The 21,491-nt window shown below is 40.1% G+C and overlaps 1 protein-coding gene across 1 annotated transcript in view; it reads right to left on the reverse strand.

Annotated features, from left to right (window-relative positions):
• Positions 1-21,491, reverse strand: part of cntn6 (contactin 6) — an 80,334-nt gene that overhangs the window by 35,272 nt on the left and 23,571 nt on the right. Inside the window, exon 2 of the mRNA XM_028999142.1 lies at positions 2,835-2,982. Within this exon, the coding sequence (XP_028854975.1) occupies positions 2,835-2,895 (61 nt within the window). The 5' untranslated portion in view covers positions 2,896-2,982. The remainder of the gene's footprint in view (positions 1-2,834; positions 2,983-21,491) is intronic.

Raw genomic sequence — 21,491 nt, forward strand, 5'->3', positions numbered from 1 at the left:
TAGGTGAGCGCCTCCCTTCGTCGGCTCTGTCAGGATGGTGGTATATTTTCCTCTCTTTAAATGAAGCAAATTAATGATCCATTAAAAGTCTGACTGCACAGCATGGGAAATGGAGTCTTTCGTGTGACTTTTACGGCAACTGAAAAAGTCCACATTAACCTCTGGAGTGGGTGCATTTAAATTTACAGTGCTTACGGAGCATTCATGTGAACGTAATGCTAACATCATTCATTCCTTTTCGTCAAAAGCGCATTGAGTGAATTTGCCATAACCTGCCTAGCAGACATTCAACAAGCCTGAGAAAAACAGACAGCGTGTTCAGTGCTTGTGAAAAATTAGTGTCCGACCATCACTTCATTGGAATTTTTGTCATTGTGACACACAGCAAGCACAGCAAATGGTGCACACAATGAAATGTGTCCTCTGCTTTTAACCATCACCCTTGGTGGGCAGTGGCCAGCCTTGACAGGCGCCCAGGGAGCAGCGTGTGATGACGGCGCTTTGCTCAGTGGCGCCTCAGGACCTTGGCGTGTCAGGATTCGAACCGGCAACCTTACAATTACTGGTCCGCTTCCTAGTTCGCTAGGCCACCCCTGTCCTTTAATCACGACACCTGTTACAGTACCTACCTCAGCTCTGTCTTTAAAACTCAATGAACTTTAAATACACTTGAGACTCCTCTAATTTTTTACAACAATTAAAAAAACCCATAAATAACTTATTTAGGATAAATAGATTAACATAATATTGTTTTTACTATCCTTTAGTAAAAGGACTTTCAAGATTATTTAAAGTGTTTAGAAGTAAATTAAGAACCCATAAAAATGAATTGCTGCTCCCTCAGGTAATGATGTAAGGTTGGAAAAAAGACATTAATTTCTCCTTTCTGTGAATAAGTGAAGTAGGTTATACAGTATATCTTGAAATATGCTAACCAAGAACATTTCTGTGAAAAGTAGATAAAACAATAGCTAGTTAATTTTTTTTCCAATCAAGTAATCAACAGTAATAAATTATATACTTTTTAATCTGTTAAACATTTATTGACTAGTCTTTTCCTCCTGTTAGTGTCTGTACTCTGTACTAGTGTACTAGTAGTTTATGATATGGTTTGCACATTTAATTTAATACAAATGGAATTAAATCTTCAAGTCAACATAATTCTTAAAAAATTCTTATTCAATATCTTACCACCTTTAAATTAATAACAAAAATAAGGATATTCAAATCTTAACAGTCACCTTTTATGAAAAGATTACATACATACAATCTTGGAGGATGAATCCAAACTTGTGTTCCTTTCTACTTAAATCTACTCTAATTCTATATGCGTAATGTAAATTAAAAATCGAAAGCCAACTTGGTCAGCTATCTGGGGCCATATCTATGTCTTAAGAAGACATCAGACAGGACTAGAAGAGGCAATCCAGCTCGGACTGTATAACAAGCAGCAGGAACCAAAATCAGAGCAATCGGGAGCCACCCTTGGCCTCTGATCATCCATGGAGACAGTGTCTGTTACTAATGCACCACAGGTGAATACGTTATATCTGTGCTGGTCTCGCTGTTCCACATTTTCTGCAGTTGTCAGAACACTGCAAGATGCTTGTATGCTTAGATCACTAAGGAGAGCTTAGCCAAAACATTTAACTTTGCGAGGCATTAATTGTAACTAACCTGTAATTTACCTGTGTTAATCATATAAAAAAGATGTATTTTATATATGCAAATATGAGGGCAAAAAGATGTCTGTTTAAAAAATCATAAAATGTCATGTTCAAATCTATACTGTTCTTTATGAGGGTAACCAATTGTTCTGATATATTGCATATGGTCATGCAAAATTATATAGGCGTGTAGTCTAGTATACAGTTTTTTGCACCATTAAATATGGAGTTCCACAAGGTTCAGTGCTGGGCTCCTTATTAATCTCATTATGCATGCAAACTAATTTGGCATGGAGTAAAATGTCTCTGTCAAGCCACACGAAGTTCTCCACCTTTCTAAGTCTTTTTCTGGTGACTTGTTTTAAAGGAGCGAGATGTGGAATAACAGAACTAAAGGCTAAAAGGCTAAATCATAACCGGAGAGCATCCCATTGCAGACTGACACTCATGCAAGTCATCTGTTGTTACCTGCCTAGAACATACCTCTATGGACTTCAACAACAAAACTAGATTCCGCAATATGCTGACAATTTCTGGATTTAGTTCAGAGTTCACTAGGAATGCGGCCTGACACGAACAACCCAGGCTAAACCAGTGCTCACCAACTTTTGTCAGGTGAGGAGAAAACATGAATTAACATAAGAAATGATGAGAGCCAACATGACACATTGTTCCAAAACGCAAGACACAAGTAATCCACAGTGTTTGTGCAAGGATACAACATGAACAAAGCCATGGTTGCAACTGTCTAGACTGTTGAAAGGAAAACCAGAACTGCAAATACAGTATGAAGTGAACCTTCTGTAAAATGCAACCCTTTGATATTTCATCACCAGGACTGATTTATCACCAGGCTGAACTCAGTTCTGCTGGATGAAGATGGCTTTCTACTGCTGATGCAACAAGTTGCACAATCTTAACTTATGCACACACTCATTTTCTACGCATTACATAAAACATATCTGAACATCGCTCAGCAGAACAGCTCGGGGACAGTTTATTCATTCTGAGCACATGTGACAGGACGATTTATGTCTCCACAGGAGGTCTCATTCAAACAGCATGATGCTTATTTTAAGATTGAAGAATGAGAGGAGGTAAAGAGACCAACACTTCCCCTGAGTGGAGCCTATGCAGATCAAGAGTGTTGCATCAAAGGTGACTTACCTGCAAGACAGTCCTTGAGTGACAGAAGGATTAATAGTTCCCATGGCAACAACATCTTCATTTTCCAAGGTCAAATATTTTCTCTTTTTCCCATTCACTTGTCAGGGAGCGATGTTTCCTAGTGTGGATCCTGTTCTTTTATCAGAGTCTAGGGAAATAAAGTAAGGAAAAAGGCAGAGTGTGAACACAGCAGCCGTATTGCAGTATACACTGATGCCTGTTGATAAAGTGAGATAAAGGAACTTGGAGAAATACATGCATCAGGAATACATTAATAATTCATTTATCCAAATAAGAGTGGAGCTAGGATGCAGTGCCATTGGGGCAGCTTGCACTTCATCCACTGGAGCTGATTTCAGGCATATACACTCCACAACTACAGCTGCTCCCAAGAGCAAGTCAAGGGAATATATATATCTGTGGCTTACAGCAGACTGCAACCATGTTTGGATTTCTCTAACAGTATTGGTTCAACATTAGGTGGAAATATGCACATTGCATTTAAAGATGTTCACACATATTTATCACGCCATATACCACAGGAAGAGATTATTATTATCAGCAAGAGGCTATATACTTTTAAAAGGCTAGAGAATGTGATGGAGCAGCATGGCATATTAAATCAACCATCGACTCTCTCTGGGGGATTGGAGGGGGTGGTGGTAACTGGAGAGAGAAATACATCAGTTCAATTCATTCTGCAGCCAATCGGGTCCTTTTGTACACTAGGGTGGTGGCATGGCCATTAGGAGATACAAAGATAAGAAATAATAACCTAACAATGCAACAGTGGGATTGCAGAGCATTAACGTATATTTATAACCATTAGATATTTATACTAACAATCAAATTTTGATGTATATACCAGACAGCAACTGTTATTAGGCTCCATCCACAATCAATGATTTTTTTTCTAAAATGGGAAAATTTGGTTTTGCATCCACATGGAGTCGATGTGTCTCTTTTCCACGTATTTGTGAATACGCTGACATTTTAGCCCAATCTATACGCCTAAATGTGTCATACATACAACAATGGTGGATAACATGTTTGTGATTATGCTGCAGCTGCAGAAGATCATAAAGCTCCTGCATGAAATCCTCTCTACAGTGCGCATTTCTAATGAAAAGATGAAGCTGGAGAAAAACGACGTGTTTAACTCACCGCGGAGGAGAACTAGACAGCAAACAAGGAGAGCACATTGGGTTGAGAGCTGGAAGTTACAGTGCCACTTAGAGGTGTGGGGGAGGGTTAAACTTTTCGGACCACTGTCTGTGTTGATAATGAAATTTCAGATCATTCTCCTGTGTAGATGCAAGATTTTTAGAAATTGAAAACCCTTTTTAGAGAAAAGTGGTAATTTATTACAGTGTACAATGTAATAAATTGTCCAATGAACAATGTAATACAATGTCCTATGCATGGTGATTGCTAATTAATGTAATTAAACAGAATTCTTAATTTGAAGTGCTAACAATTTGTTTATAAAAGCAGTAAAGTTGGTCTTCTGGGTGTCAGAAAACAAATTTCACCAACAAAAAAGGTTTGCTTGGTTGTGTACTTTTTATTAGTACTATGTAATATTTTAATGTTTAAAACTCTTACATGGTTAAAACATACACAGAACCAGTCATAGACTTGCAAGACAGAAGCATATCTATATATATATAGACAAGTGGCTTCAGAATGCGCTATTGGGGATAAAAGCTCTCGATCATAATTGTTCTGCTGTAAGGTGGATATAAGTTAATTCTTATCAATTAACCACATCCATATCTGTTTAATTATGCTTGTTAATTTAGATGTGATATTAGAAAAAAATCCCAATTGGTCCTGTTGATGTTTGACCCTCAATTAAGCAGCAAAATCGTGTCTAATGATGTTTGACATATCAAAATATATCTCTAAAAAAAAATTATGTTTTTAGGATGATCTTACATTGACCTTACAAAAAATAAATAACTGCATCACAGGTGTGACCAGACTGCCACATACACGCTAGCATGAATGCTCTTTGAAGGAAAAGCTGAAGGAGCTGTCAATCAAATGTCACTTGAAGACAGCGATGAATCATTCATGTCACTGAAGTGAAAATAAAGATGTTCTACGGTGAATCTCCTGGGGAAAGTGATCCGATGAGTCAAGTTCACAACCGGGTCCTACTTTCTGCAACTCTACAATCCCATGACGCCCAGGAATATGAGAATGTTTTTCCTTTATTATATGGAATCCAATAAGGAATGGGGCCTAAAAGCACTTGACAATGATGCCTTTGATCAATATTTCAAAGAAAAAAAAAATCCCTCCCACACCATTAATGTAGGTGTTCTTAGACATATGGTGCTAGAAATGAAAGAATGTATTAGGGGGGAAGTGAAGAGTACCAGCCAGCGGAGAAAAATGGAACCTGAGACAGAGGGGAAAGATTATATTAGAAGTGATTGATTATGTTCTTCCATCATCTACTCAGAGGATCTGGGACCCTGACCTTCTGTCCTCCATCTTCTGAGTCACTATCGATTCGAATCACATTTTTTAACCTCTTGTCTTTTGTTTGTCACTCTCCCCACAGGCTTGCAATGAGTCTCAATCAAGCACAGAAGACAAGTCAATAACTGGAAATTTGCTTGATGTTTTATGCAGTTGATGAATTGCCAATGAATTTTGCACACAAAACAATGCCTAATGGCAAATTATATGAATTTCTTCCTACTGAGGCTGGGCATACACTGGTCTACACTACAGTTGACAGGTTTTCAAACTCACCGCAGAGTTTACATCAATGAGTTTATGTTCACATTGTGAGGCGGGTTCTATTGATCGCTTAATTAGATAAACGACCTACAGTCCAGTGTTTTGATAGACAGAATGCCTGACATCTCAAACCTTTTGGTTTGCTGGCAAGTAGCTTAGTAAGTCATTTTCTGCAAGACCTCAATTGTCATCAGTTGGCATGCATTAGAGGTCACAAAGCCATTCAATCCACATCTACAACCGCATCTAATTATTATTAAAGACCGGGTCAGCTGACATACTAGATTTATTGCACAACTGACTATAAAGTTTAGACATTGGAGTAGAGCAGTAGTACAGTCATGCGGTTTTGGTTCTACTTTTTGAATATGAATGTCATGATTTGTCAAAAAATTGGACTGGCATGACATAAGGGTTGATGAATCATATGTCATGATCTGGTCCGGCAGGGGCTACTCTGGGTCCGGGATTCGGACTGGAGTTTCATGTTTGTCCTGTGTTTGTCCTGGTTGTTTTCACCTGTATATGATTGTATGAAGATGCCCTGTTAGTCTCTGTCCGCCGTCGGGTCATTGTTGTCTCCCCTGTCCTGTGCACCATGTATTAAACCCCTGTTTCGTGCTGTTGTGCGTATGCGGCCTTCTTCCTCGCCATGTCCAGCCATCGTCCCAGATCTACTGCCTCGCCATGTCAAACCAGCGTGACATCATAGGTTTTGACCAGATATGGATAGGATTTCTAAATTCAAACAGCATGTACATGACTGTCTTTATCTGCATACATATCCCTATGTTCTTAGTTTATACAATACTGAAACGAAAGTTTCGGCTGACTAAAATGAGACATTTTGGACCTTTGGGATGGCAAGCGGGTTACTGCAATCCATTTCCAGTGGTTGTTCTAACAAGCCCCAGAAGATCTGGGTCATTAATGTTCCTTCTTGAAAAAAAAAGATCAATGTTAATTTGCGTCCATTCCAAGTGAGCTGTCTTTCTTGTCTTCTCACGGGGAGGACACAAATGTCATAAAAGTGTCACATTGAGGAGACAGACCTGCAAGCTGAAGGCAGCCATGATTATGCGCATCAACAAACTACAAAGGGCTGGTTCCCATATAGAGCTCTATCTCTGTCAGATAGTGCCGCTCCATTTTAATGATGCATGGGTCCTCTGCATCCTTGGGGAGGACGTGTTTCCTGGTCACAGTCCAGAAATTTAAAGTAGTTTCTCATGATCCCCATGATTAATTTAGATAGCTGAGAAAAAATACAATGGTAATAATTCTTGTGCCCAGTAGACAGTGGTCGCAGGTGCCGCAAATACCAAGTGGGATGAATCCAAGCTAATGGTGCCTGCAAGCAAAACGATCTGTCAGGGATAATCCCTAATAATGCTGTGGCATGGATAATGTGCTTCGCCCCGCCACTGGCTTCAGATGTTGCGATAGCGCCGCCGAAATTATGCAGCGGCGCGGATATTGACACAGCTATCCACTGCATGCTGCCACATTGATAGATTGCTTGTTTGTTCCATATTAGTGATACGTGTTGTGCGGTTGTACTTTTAAAGTGACAGCGATGCATTGCGTCTGCTCGGATACAGCACAGTTGGGCACTAGCTGTGTTTTATATCACGGTTATTACTCACCTGTAGCTAGTGCGGTTCTGAAACTTTGGTTTATTGGATGCCCAGCAAAAGAAACTCAGATAGATGCTACATCTGTTACCAAGCATTAATAAAGTGCTCTGTAAAAATAATCTCAGCCATTCTTTCAGTTTGGTTTGTTTGTTTAACACGATCTACATCAATGAAAGTTTATTGCGATCTTTCAGAAAACAGGCCGCTTTGCAAGTTTTCTATACTGTGGCTTATTTTGCCTTTACACTAGGTACACAAAACTATTTTCCATGAATTCTTCCATGAAACAACACTCAAGACACCACATTTGTCTCAATGCATGACAAAATAAGCTTATGGGCACTGTTTTGGTGATCTGACGGAGATATTCAGTACACCACACATCCAGTGTCACACATCTCCAGTGCAATATGTGTATATCTACCGACTATGTACATATCTTTTATGTATATACCGACATTTTTTTTATTTGTACAACTTACATTGCCTGTTTTATTTTTTAGGACAATGTATTTGCTTATTTGTGCATTGAACTTTTATATTACAGTGGACATGTCCTATTATTTTTTGCTGCTCTTATCTTGTACTGTTCACTTCCTGCCGTGACAATGTAAATTTCCCACTTGTGGGACTAGTAAATAAATTATCTTATCTTATCTGATGCATAAACATTTCTTGGGCATGTCCAGGTCCATTTTGCTGCAGACCTGCAATTGCTGCAATTGCAGGGTGGGGAAAAAATTATGTTGTATCTCCCCTATTTATTAAACAGTGCATCTTGTGTGGAACATGTATTAAAACCAATCGGAATTGCCAGACACATCGTCTTTAAAAGGCAGAGGCACTGCTATTATGATGGTGTGTTTACCTGAGTAACAGTGGAAATGGACCTGCTTGGAAGGGTAGCACAGTTCTGCCTAATTAGAATGAGGTATGTTGTATGTATGTCCAGCCTGGCCAAGGATATCCAGCAGAATCCATACCACTGCTGTTTTCACCTGTCACCTGTACCTTGAAGCCAATACAAGCGTCTAAAACACAACGCTTGAATAATACTTTTATCACGCTTTTACGTCCTTTAGGCCGTAGAATGGCTTGGGGTGCTCTGTTTTGTGCGTGTTCTCTTTTAGGCTGTCTGCTGGGGGGGAGGAGATTTGGATTTACAGCTCCACCCACCAATTCCCTCGTCAACTGGCAGCCAATCAACGCACAGGACAGAGAACTACATAAGGACCATTCCAGCCACCATTCAGGGCTCATTGTTGTGGAGCCGGAGGAGGAAGCGAGAGGAGAGGTTTGGATTGTGTTAGAGTTGGATAAGAGTTGTTGTGTGTTAGTGATTAGTGTGGTTAGTTGTGGCTTTGTTGTGTAGTTGTATTGTCTCTCCTTTCATGGTGTGTTGTCCTCCTGTGAATTGTGTTGTTGTGTGTTTAGCACTTTTGGTTTGGTTTGTTGTTCACTGCTCACTGTAAATAAAAGCACAATATTTCACTTGGGCTTGGTATCTGTGTCTTCCCACTGCACCCATTCCCCTCGTTTGTTGTCGCGTCTCCTGACCCCTAGACAGGGACGTGACAACGCACAACTGTTTTTACATCAAAGCTCTCGGACTTACCTCTTGCTTACATGCATCCATTTAAACTACTTTAAAAAAAGAAAAAAAAAAATTTACATTACAGTAAGGAAAATTATATGCAAATATATCTTTGTTGCTATCAAATATGAAACAGCTTTGTACAAAACCCAGCATGCCTTTGGGCACCATAACCAAGACAAAGTTTCAACAAATGGGCCTTCTCTCTACTTGCTTAATGACGTAAGTGGCATTTTAAATGGCTATTTTCTTCCTTCTTCCTTGCACAAGTCACATCAAAAGGTGCTTAGTGGCTTCTGATAGAAATGCACATGTCTAATGGTTCATACATAAAGCATTATGAATGAGAACTATTAAAACCATAATGACAGCAAAAAAGGACAATAAAAAAACGGAACCTCCAGAGTTGTCTGTTTGTGGTTCCGGAGCATTTGTTCTGAGGTCTCATGCCCCCTCAGATCAAACCCTGGTGAATGAGGATCAATGCAGGATAACCACAAAATAGCCTACGGCATGGGCTTCACAGCTTTGAAAGTATTCTGGCGTGAAGTTTGCCACATCACCGCCTCCATCTCATCACTTTTGCTCTCCATTCAGAAAACATGTCTATTGTAATGTTTGGTTTTATTGCATAGGTCAGCAGATTAGCCAGTGTCTGGATTCTTTGAGTTAAATATTTAAAAGATTACAAGCTAAAAAGTTTTTTTTTTTTTTTTTTTTTACAGGAAGTGGGTTCTATAAAAGCTGTAGTCACAAACTATATGAAAAGAAACAGTGAAATCATGGAAAAAGTGAATTACGAGGGCCATTCCTCCATAAAAAGCTACACCACAGAACAGTCCACATTGATGGATGGTCCTCATAACTGACTGCAGGATAAAATAGAAGTGTTGTTAGGTTCATATAATGCCCAATTTCAAACTGTCAGGAGTTTTTCCTCTCCACAGAGATGTTAAATGACAGAAAAATGTCTGTTGCCAAAATATTAAGCCTGGTCTTCTGAAAAGGGATACATCAGAGGTGAAATGGTGGAATCTTGTTTCTACCCTGAGCATGCATATCCTGAGCAGGCATTCCAAAACCACCCCTCCTTCTCCTTCTTAAAACTGTATTAACACATTTTTTCACAATTATATTACAATCATAATAGATATAATACTTATAAAATTGCATTATCATCTATGACTGTGCACCCTGGCCTGGTCATTAATTCCATGATGAGCATTAGAAGGATTTTATAAAAGATGCACAAATAGGAGTTTGATGTTGGAAATGATAATATGCTAACATAAAGAATGGCAGCTGCTCAACATCAGCCTGGGCAGGGAAGGCTAATCCGTTATTTGCATGCACTCTCACACTCTGACAAGGAGCAATTTACAAGAAAACACCACCAAATTCAGGGAGTTTTTTTTTTGGTTGTGGCCTAGGGGAGTCACCCATATAATAAGATGTTACAAACACTAATAAGGGGTTCACAAAGCAGATACCCTGCAAAAGTGTATTTGAACAGTTCAAGTATTTAACTGTTTATCATTCTTCATAAAAATAATGTAAAAAAACTGTCATTTTGGATTTAAATTTCATTAAATTGCAGTATATTCCAGTATATGTTAATTGAGTGGATGCCAAGCAAAATTGTAACCAAAAGGTTGCGGGTTAAAATCCCAAAGTGGACCCCATTAAGCAAGGTACTGTCTCCACACACTGATCCCCAGGTACCTTTCATCACTAAGGATTAAATGCAGAGGGCACATTTAAATGTGTGCACCCTGCCGTGCAGTCGCTTTCCCTTTAAGATGTGCTCTCTAGGAGACGGCACCTATATTTGTCAACGGCTTTACATTTCGAGCCAAACATACCTTTAAAAGTATCACAAGAAGCAATCCAGCAGTACTAAGTGTCATTTTATGAAAATGGATGCCTTGTGCTGGGCCAAGGCAACGAAAACAATTTATTGAAATGGAATGATTTACTACCGCAAAGCATGGCTGATTACCGTGCATAATCTTACTTCTGATTGGCTGACACTTAGTCCTCAGTGAATCAATGTGCAATGTCTGCTCCAGTCGGGGATATTGTGTGCTGCTCCCTCTTGGATATTATAGACGCCATCCATAATGTAATGCCACCCATATCTATATCATTTTTGTGTAAGGAGAAGGGTGTCAGTGGCTGGTGTGAGGTGGGTTTTATGATACCGGATAGTAACAGCTTCTCTATTTTGAGGATTTGGACGTTAAGATGAAAGGGCATTGTGGTGATGTGTTAAAACCACACACTTCCTGACAAAAATGTATAATCTTGCTTGTTTGCAGCATATCAACAACAAAAAACTTCATTGCTACATTTGTTAATTTTCAAGGTGATAAGAAAATCATAACACATAACCTTCAAAAAGTCAGAAACCATGTGCTCTAGTAAAAAAAAATTAACACCTTTATTTTCCTGTTTGTTAAAAGAAAGAAGTTTGAAAATTTGACCTCAATTGAGTGACTCTCAAATGGGCAGAAAAAAGAGGGACTGTGTCATATGCTAAATCACTCCATAGTTCTAATAAAAAAAGAAAAATAAATAAATAAACATCAGTTTCAAATAAACGTTGTTAATAAATCCTGGTGAGCAACATAGAATTTACAATTTGTTCAATGGAACACAGTAACTGGAATGTAGTGCATCCCTCTTTAACCCTCCGTCATGTCCCTTCTCCTCTCCTCAATTATTCTCCTACCCTTTTATCACCAAATCAGAGGTGCAAAAGTTTTAAGACGGATTGTCATGCAACCCCCCCTTTTTTTTCTTATACATCTCAAGTATCATGGGAGACTGGGAGGGAATCAAAAAACTGCTAAGTGCCCGGAGCAGGGCATCACATTACCGCTGCCCGGAGATTATGAATGATAGGAAAACTCTTTTTACATTCGTTACTGCGCTGCACATGAATAATGTATCGAATCAAATTACGACACCCCCCAAAAAATATTCAACTGTGTTGTATCAGGTCCTTCATCTCCAATTGGTTACGCCGCATGAAGATGACAGATCTGCTCGTTCATTTGCTGTGCCGAAAGTAAAGCGTTCTTGCTGCTGGGGAAAGCACAAAAGGTTTGCTGTACATTTTACCTTTAGATTGCATTAGATGGCCATTTCATTTATAATTTAAGGTGAAAATGTTATTCGCTGCAGATAATGGATTGCTCAGGGATAAATATAAGGCAAATGAAAGTGTATGGTAGAGCTGGGAAACGATGATGGCAAACAAAACCAAAAAGAATGAAGGGGAGACGATGAATAGAAAGCACAAAAAAACTGCTGATGCCATAACACGGACATCGTCGCGCTGTATTGTGCCACCAGGGATTCTCACACTTCTATCATCTCCATCCTTCCTCATCGGCGGGAATTGCAGCTGTCAGTCACCTGAGTAATGTCACATCCAGCAGTGGTATTTCACAGAAAGAGGAGCGAGTCCATCATCTCTGCGGGGTTATGGAGTGACTATTTCTACTAAAGGTTAGGCGTGAGCTGCGATCGGGCCCCGTGACAGGCCCCTTTGACAAAGCGCCAGAACAACAGCAAAACAGGTCAATGTCAGCACGATCCTGCCTCTCTGGAGCCCAGATGAGATGACAAATTAAAGGGTAGGCCAGGAGGTGTTGGGTGTGGGTTTGATTGTCTGCAAGAAGCTGTAGTAAGCAAGTTGGGAAGTGTTTCCTCAACTGTAGTGAAAGTGGAGTGTTTACCACTGGTTCTCAAACTTTTCAAGAAGAGGACCGACTCCAAAAAGGAACTTCATTATCACGGCCTTATAAGGCAGTAGTACATGAAGATTTTCTCGGAGACTAGAGAATATATTATTCCTCATTCCCATCCATGCCCACATTCATAAACACAATAACAATACACTATGATTATCCACAGCATAATTAAGTTTATATTAATAATTACAAATAATTAAGAGCTTCTGTCTGGTTGTCATTTGTACAAACTTCACCAAAAAAAAATCACCAAAAACTTTCTCTTTACTCTTCATGTTCAAGGCTGTGAAGATGTTAATTAATTGAATATATTTAACATAATAACACAATAGCAATAATAATAACACGTTGTTTTATTGTTGAGGGTTCATTTGTCTGCCATGAAGGGAGCATGTGAGTGGCAACCAATCATTGTTTCTTGCTTGTGCCAACATTTCCAGCTTAACCAGTGACTAATCCAACTGATTGGTGTTCACATTCAGGGAAATTGCAGAAATGGATTTAAATGGCTGGGGCTGGCTCCAAAAAATTAGACACATTTTAACTTTATGTCATAAGTACTGCAAGTGCTTCCCATTCAAAACGAATGGGAAGTGCCTCCATTTACACCTATAGTGCTAAGCCTTATGGCTTGAGCCTTGTTCCCACACTTGTCTCTGTAATAGTTTAAAAAATTACAACAAACATTTAGTCTTAATAATTAATCATGACTAATCATGATTAATTATTTACAAAATGTGTGAATAATTAATTTACAAATCAATTGAATCGATTCACAGCCCTAATTCATTTAATCCAAATTGTGCCTTGTAGATGGCCGGACCCTACATAAATTAGCATTTTGCCTCTCACACTAGTTTTATTTCTCACATTCATTACTGTGGTCTCTCACAAAAGCTAAACAGGTGCTCTTGGCATCCATGTAAAATCAGAGAGTAATAAAAGGACTGTATTCACGAGGCAATAAAAGATTTTTTGTTTGCAGCCATGATAATATGAAAATCAAAGCTGAATCTGTTTTGAGTTTATGGCTCTCGTGACCCATCGTACATCAAGCAATCTTAATGACTTCTGGCGTCTCCTGGAAATTGTGATTGTTTACAATACACAAATGATTCTTACAATAAGAGTCATATTGAGAATCTCTAGGCAGCACAGCTCCAGTGCTACTTTATGCAAGTGTAAAAAGGCTCTTGTTACAATTTGCCAAGGTCAAATGTGCCACCTTTAGAGCTTGAAGTATTACAAAAAGAGAAAAGTAAAAGAAAAGAAAAGAATCTATGAAAAAAATTCATGTAGCTCATTTAACAGCTGTCACTTCATAAATACCTCTGATGGCACAAATGTAGTACAAAAGCGAATGCTTTTATACCATTATGTTAATTACAGAAATAAAGATAATTATATAAAAGAAGGACAAAAATTACAGATTTTGCTTCAGGTTCACTTCCTTTTAGAATGAATGTTTTCTATATTAAATTGCTAGGCTACTTGTGATTGAAACCTGATGTTTATTTTAGATACATTTTTGATGTGGGGAATAGAGATCATGACTGTAGGGGCAGGATGGAGACAAGTGCATATATAAAAACAGAGCATATTCTTTATAATTTTTGTCACAGGGGATCAGAGGTGGCGCACGTCTGGCCCTTTGATTGAGGTGAACCTGAGGTGAGACTGACCTGTACATCCAGTTAACACTGGAAATGGCGGCAGAAGTGTGCCACAAACTGGGAACCACTGTCAGACAGCAGGTTGGCGTGTGGCCTGTGGTGGCAGACTATTTATTTGAGGGCTATGTAGGTGGCTGTGGGAAGGCTGGCAGAGTGAGAAAATTGTTGAATTTTTTAAAACGATCCACCAGGACCGTGGTGTAGCCATTGGAGCCCCGTCATGAAATCCAAGGAAATGTGAGGCCAAGGGGGATGGGGGCATTGGAGTGGCAACAGGAGTCCCTGGGGTCGTTGGTTGTCTGCCTTGTGGGCCACGCAGGGTTGGACATGCGGCCACGTAGGCTGCCACATCTCCCGGTAGGCCTGACCACCAGAACATCATGGTGGTGGGGGTTCTTGGGTATGCCCTGACACCACTTCTTGCAGGAGGGACCATTGTACCAGGGCTAGGATGAGAGGTGAAAGGAGCATAGGTTCTGGGGGCGATGTCTCATCGTTTGCAATGTGCTCTCTGGAAAGTACTCAAGATTTTTGTTGTCTGTCAAGTCTAGAAACAGGCTTCCCTCAAACCAATGTCACCATTCGTGGAGAGGCATTTTAACCACAAACAGTTCCCAGTATCCGATGTCGTAGTTTCGCTCAGCATCTGTGAGGCATCGGGAGAAGACAGATGGGTCCGCAGTGGGTCGGATGCATCAGAATCCAACACGAGCAAACAAGGGCAAGGCAAAAGGCAAAAACGCGTGGGACAAAAAAACTGGTCGGAAACAAGGAAATCAATACAAATTGAAAGGATGCAGGTAAATAGGCTTTGCCGCGACAAAAGGGAGAACCACTTTACTGACCAAACAATTAGCTAGATGGCTGCCGGTCTCTTGTAATGCTCTCTGACCCCTGAGTCATCTTCTTCTGGGTCGGCGACCCCAACTTCTGGCATGGGAACCATGACAACTTTATTTGGAGTGTTGTTTTCTGTTATCAGTACTATTTAATCGGTTAATGCCTAGTTCTATATAATTTATTTCATCATCAGTCCACTGAGAACACAAACCTATTACTAATCATATGGGTCATATTAGTTTATTTCTGAAAGAACCTACATCCCTGGTATAAAAGAATAACCTTTTTACTTTACATTCATTCCATATGCTTTATTGTTCCATTTCAACATATTATTATATTCAGTATTCGAGTGAATTTGACCATTTATCAGACATATTTTGTGCTGATAACAGTGCACATGGTGGGGTGAGTACCCTTTTTAACAACGATTTAGCAACGTTTATTTACCTACCTGCCTTGAATATCACTTGTAATATTATCAAAAGCTTGACTTTATGATCTTTTTTCAATCTGAATTCCCTCAGATCGAGCTGTCCATGCCATTTGGCCATGATGGTAAAATCACATGAACACCATCACCTAGCACCGGCCCTAACAAATTTGGAGCCCGAGGCAAGATTTTAGGTGAAGCCACCAGAACGTTTTTCTATGCCGTAATGGGTGACACTTTACGCTGTAAAAAACTGAACTGAGGGCATGTTCAACGCTTTATTTAAACGTAATCAGGAATATACTGAATATAAGAAACACATTTGTTTCTAATGATTTTAGAAATGTAAAAAAAAATTAAGGTTGCTGATTTCATTTACTGTTTCATGTAATTAATTAAACAATACAATTCTAAGTTGTTCATAAATTGCATCGTATTGTGTGTATAGTGTGTGCGGGCATAATTTAAGGCACCTCAAAGCAAAGTCTCAGAGGTATCAATTAAAAGAAGATTTGGATGTCAGGCCACCAGCAAATCCATTCATTTACCCCGAAACAGCACAAGGTGAGTTCAAGGTGTCACCGTGTAAAAGGTGGTGCATGCCTAACACCATGCCCCTAACATCATGGCCTGGGTTGGTGGATTGAGTTTAATTACACTACACTTCAAATAAATAAATCAGAGGAGTGTTCTAAATTCCTCGGGGGATACAGCGCTCCCATGTCCTCTGCTTTACCTGACTTGGCTTGGCCTGTTCAGCATGCGGCTCACAAGCTTGCTGCCCAGAACGGATTGTCTCCGCGGCTGAGGAAGCGTGCCATTCTCCCGTGACACCGGCAGGCCCTTCGTCCGAAGCGTGCAGAGCAGCATTATCGCCACTTCACCCCTCATCCCCCACCTTTCATCTCCCTGCCATCAATTAAGACACGGTTTACACCGACTTAGCTTGTGTCAGCCCGACCAACGGTGTCCAATCCCTTCACAGTCCCATTTGCACCGTACGAGCCATTAGCTAGGCCTGGTCTTAATTGTTGTGGCATTATCTGCGGTGTACAGGTGGGTGTTGTTGATGTGGTGCGGTGGATATGCAGCCCACAGGGTTGCGAATTTAAAGTGCTATTTTATTACATGCCTTAAATGCTGGAGCCGGTCATTAGCAACAGGGACATCCGATGACAAATGCTCCCCTGTCATTGTTACAGACATGTTGTGTTCTTTTCATCTTATACTAAAACACTCATTTAAGCTGTATATTTAAGAAAATCTTAGGTTCTTATATTCTGACAAAGAATTGGCAAAAGATCAGTGCAAATCTGACGAAAAAATCTGAGCAAAATTATTGGTCTGAAAGTCCATTATTTATACTAAGACAAAGCCACAGTGCTTTGCAAGCAAACTGCTGAGGTCTGACTGCACATCGCCACTGTTGCCTGGAGACCCACCGGGTCTGAGATTAGTATGCAAAGCATTAGGAGAGGCCGCCGAACATGGTGTTGGCTGCCAGGGACAGACGGTAATGAAGCCGGTGCTACCTTATCAACCCGGCGGAAACCAAGAATGATCACGCAGCAACATTTAGTGGCACGCCAGCTGGAACGCTGACTGGAGGAGGGTGGGGTCTGACAGTCAGGTATGGCCGATAGGCCCTCGCATAACCTTTCTGCCGCTATTCTTTTACAAACCTGTTCCATTTTGGCAGTCAATAAAACTCTACTCCGATTAAGGGTCATTCAGTTGATTTCCATTCAAAATATATTTTTGAAAACAAGTACATTTCTAAATGAAATGCTGAATGGTAGTGCATCCAAGGTAAATACATTGGGTTTTAAACACATATTTTGTACCCTAACGCAAAGCATCTCAACAAACAGACTTATTGCAAAGGGAAAAGCATTTGACTTGACAGTGGGACCAAGTCACCACCAATTATTTTGACCCTCGTCCAATATAAAAATGCTGTGTCAATGTCCCATTGACAGCAAGACGCACACAGGGTTAAATTGTGTTCTCTCTTCTACTAACTCCTGAACACAAAGGGTCACAGTTCATAGATTAAGCCTTGTCCTTAAAACACTTTATGTCTAGGACTAAGCTTAAACAAACAAAAAAAGTCAAGTAACTTTCCAGAAAAAAGTAGTTGGACATTAGTAGCTATTTTTCAATGAAAGGTCTAATTACAATAAATGATACCACAATAACTGCAATAAGCATTCTGTTGCTTTGCTGCCTACACCAACCACAGCCTACAGCAGGCTAAAACAGGCCAGCGTTTTCTCTCTAGAAATAAATGAAATGGTCTGGAAACTAACTGCAGAACAAATAGCCTTCTAAATGTATGAATGGGGCAGAATGGGGCAGTGGTGGCCTAGTGGTTAAGGAAGCGGCCCCGTAATCAGAAGGTTGCTGGTTCGAATCCCGATCTGCCAAGGTACCACTGAGGTGCCACTGAGCAAAGCACCGTCCCCACATACTGCTCCCCGGGCGCCTGTCATGGCTGCCCACTGCTCACTCAGGGTGATGGGTTAAATGCAAATTTCACTGTGTGCACTGTGTGCTGTGCTGCTGTGTATCACGTGTGACAATCACTTCACTTTCACTTCATGTTCTCAGTTCTCGTGCAGTCTTCCTCATGTCAGACAGGAAGAGGAGATTCAGAATGACCCTCAGCACCACTCTGCAAAAACAGGTTGATTGGTAGGCGCAAATACTATCAAAGCAGTGATGTCTCAGTATGAAAATGTTTTGAAGACATGGCATCTGGCACAGGAAACCTATGCCCTTGGCATATTGTGGAACAGGTAAGTGTTATTTTTTGCCTTAATTTAGCGAACTTCCACACCTCCCAAGGGTTGTATTGACTAAATAAATCAAGTAAAACCCAAGTATTGACTGAATAAATGAACCTGCTTGTCAGAAATTGGACAATTCTGTATTGTGATTCATGTGATTGATCATAGGTATTTTTTTGAGGTACTGGATTTTCATCCACCAACCAAAAAAATAAATTCTGCTGCAAGTTCGTTAAGGACTTGCACCCACTTCTTTCATCTTTCAATTCTTAATTTCTACAATCTGACCTTTGCTTTAATAGAAAACATGTCCCTGAAGACTTTTCTCCACCATAGTTAATTAGTAAAGATTAAATGCTTTTTTGTGCCCATGAATTTAAAAAACACATCATTGGAAGGAATATAATTAGCAGATTTAATGCCAATGAAACAAATATGACTGTGAAGAGAATTTGTCCATAGATTGCTTCACATTTTCATATTTAGAGAACTATGTATCTTTTTTTCCTGGCAGCGTCTTTCTTTATGGTTATGTTGTTTTCAAGTATATGCTGCGGTTCTTTGGAATTGCACATGGGATCCCTTTGATATAATGCTGTCATTAAAAAGGCAATGGAATGTTAACCAATTAGTTCATGTAAAGCTGGATGGTTTCCATTTTATAATAATTAATACACTAACAAATCCTGGCCACATTTAACATGGGTACAATCTGGGTCTGGAAATACCTTCTGAATACACCTCTGTACGTATTTAGCCATGTTACAAAGAAGCAGACTGCAAATACATGCAGGACAGCATGCAACCCAAGTCATTTATATTCATTATAGCGAATGGAACCGTGCAGGACTACACACCACGCTGCCAATACACAACGTGCAGCGGTTACAATTATCAGAACTTCCCCCCTGCCCCGACAGACGCTGCCGCAACATTGCCGGATTCATAAGAAAGGCCAGTTAGAGTTCATTAAGATGGATCAGCCGAGTTGCCGAGCAAGTCTCTTAGCCCCCTCAGGTAAAAGAAATGTCAATCACATGTCCCAAGTCTACCAGGCCTAGAGGGAACGGGATACTGCTAATGTGGCTTGGGCATTCTCTGTGCTGAATTCCTGTATTTTTTCACCATGGAAATTTGAAAATACATTTAAGTTGTCGTTAATGGTAACAAAAATACACGTCAAGTCAGGGTGGTTGACATATAGTGGCTTGACAAACTGAAGTTTTGTGAATGCATCGTTTTGTTTCCAGCAACCTTCAAATTCCATAAAATGAAATTAGTATGATCAGCCCTTATCCAGAACGACAATCAGTAGTACCAGGGACAGTCCCCCCTGGAGAACCTGGGTCTGGTTCATAGGCGAGTGTGTTACCACACAATTAGTAGAGTGAAATGAAATGAAAATCAAATGGAAATCTATGAAGGGAATCTATTATATATAGAATATATAATGCTTTTGTTTTGTGTAAACCTGTAATGGAAACGCAACTGATGTCATTATAAGTACCTTCTCATCAATTAAATTCATGCAAAACAAAAAAAACATAAGTTGGCCATAACTTTGGTATAGCTCCACATTCCATATTTGGTGAGCGTAGTACTGGGCAGAAGGCTCTACTGGGAAATCATTATGGACCAAAGTCTAATTTAAAACTACTTTAACTCTGCAGACTGTCTGAAAATAGAGTGTGCCTGTTTTGGCAGCCACCGACTGTGATCATTATTTAAACTTATTCAGTCCGGGAATCACGTTTGGACCTCCAGTGTATAAACAGACCGGAAAGACTAATAGTTTGAAAGATATTAATTATTGCAGTCCATTCGTTCCCAGCGCTTTCTACCTACTGTTCCCAGAAACCCTTGCACCGCCTGCTGCCGATGCTATTGAGGGCAGGTCGGTGTTGCAGTGCTTAGTGCTGTTGCCACGTAACAAGATCTGGGTTGGTACCACTGGGCCTTCCCAGTGTGGAGTTCAAATGTTCTTTTCATGTTCTCTTGGGTCTCCTCTGGTTTCTTCCCACAGTCCAAAGACATGCATGTTAGGCGTGCTGGTGATGCTAAATTGGCCGTGTTGTGTCTGTGTGAGTGTGCAATGGACCGAAAAGCCGTTCAGTGTTTGAAGATGGCAGGAATAGGATCTTTTGCATTAAATTTTTCCCCTCCAATTTCCTTCTGCCAGCAGGGTTAGGTTTGTTTACTGTCAGGTCCCTATTACCGCACTGTCTCTCACGTCAATTTAGGAGGCTCGGGATCAGCACCTTCTTTGACACGTGAAGTCATCTGACTCTTGCAGCTGAGCGAATCTACTATAATTGGAAATGCAGGCAAGGGACACCTCTATTTCCTTCTGACGAAACCAATATTTTGCTTTGAAATTTCTTGGCAATGTAAGCCTGAGAAAATAAAGTTCTTAAAGTTCTGCATGGCCTGTTGCCCACAAATGGTAAATCGTAGGACTACACCTCTTGGTCATTAATGGGTTGATGATTCAAAATATCACAAATACGATTCGCAAATCCAAGCGTTGTGTCTCTGGCTAAAAAATCAAACCACTTTAAAGTCAATCAAAGAGTTGATAAAAGGGCTCAAAATGACTCACAATCGAGACCCTGAACACATGATTGAATGCAGTCCAGCCTCATGGTGCTATTCAAAGGTTTTTAATAGGGCTAAGGACCACCAAGAGCCTTGAGATGTCTTACCTTTGTTCAAGCACGTGGTTCATTATCCAGATGGAGATTTATTGCTATTTTGAGTGACCATCATTTAAAGATCACACAATGTAAGACTGATGATCAAATAGAACCTACACACGGAATCTGTGTATCATTTGTTCTCTCCACTTTCAATTGATAATGAACATTTTTTTGTTATGTGTTTGACAATCGGACACAAAAAAGGTTTAAGTTTAGTCTCTGATGAACACTACGAAATGGAAAATTGGACCGCAGGACTGAATTTGCTTGTGTGCAGGAAACATTTATGTCCATGGCTTCAGTCTTTACATTACTGATGACAGCAATGTTGCTATATCTTCCCCGAAATGATGGACACTTCAGCGCTTCGAATCTCATAGCATTACCTCCCTTAGTGTTACGAAGTGCATGGAGATTGTAGTAATTTGGACGATTTACCAAGTGTGCACGTGTCGTACAACCCCACCCACTGGAACCCCACCC

Source organism: Denticeps clupeoides, chromosome 12 (genome assembly GCF_900700375.1).
Source record: "Denticeps clupeoides chromosome 12, fDenClu1.1, whole genome shotgun sequence".
NCBI lineage: Eukaryota > Metazoa > Chordata > Actinopteri > Clupeiformes > Denticipitidae > Denticeps > Denticeps clupeoides.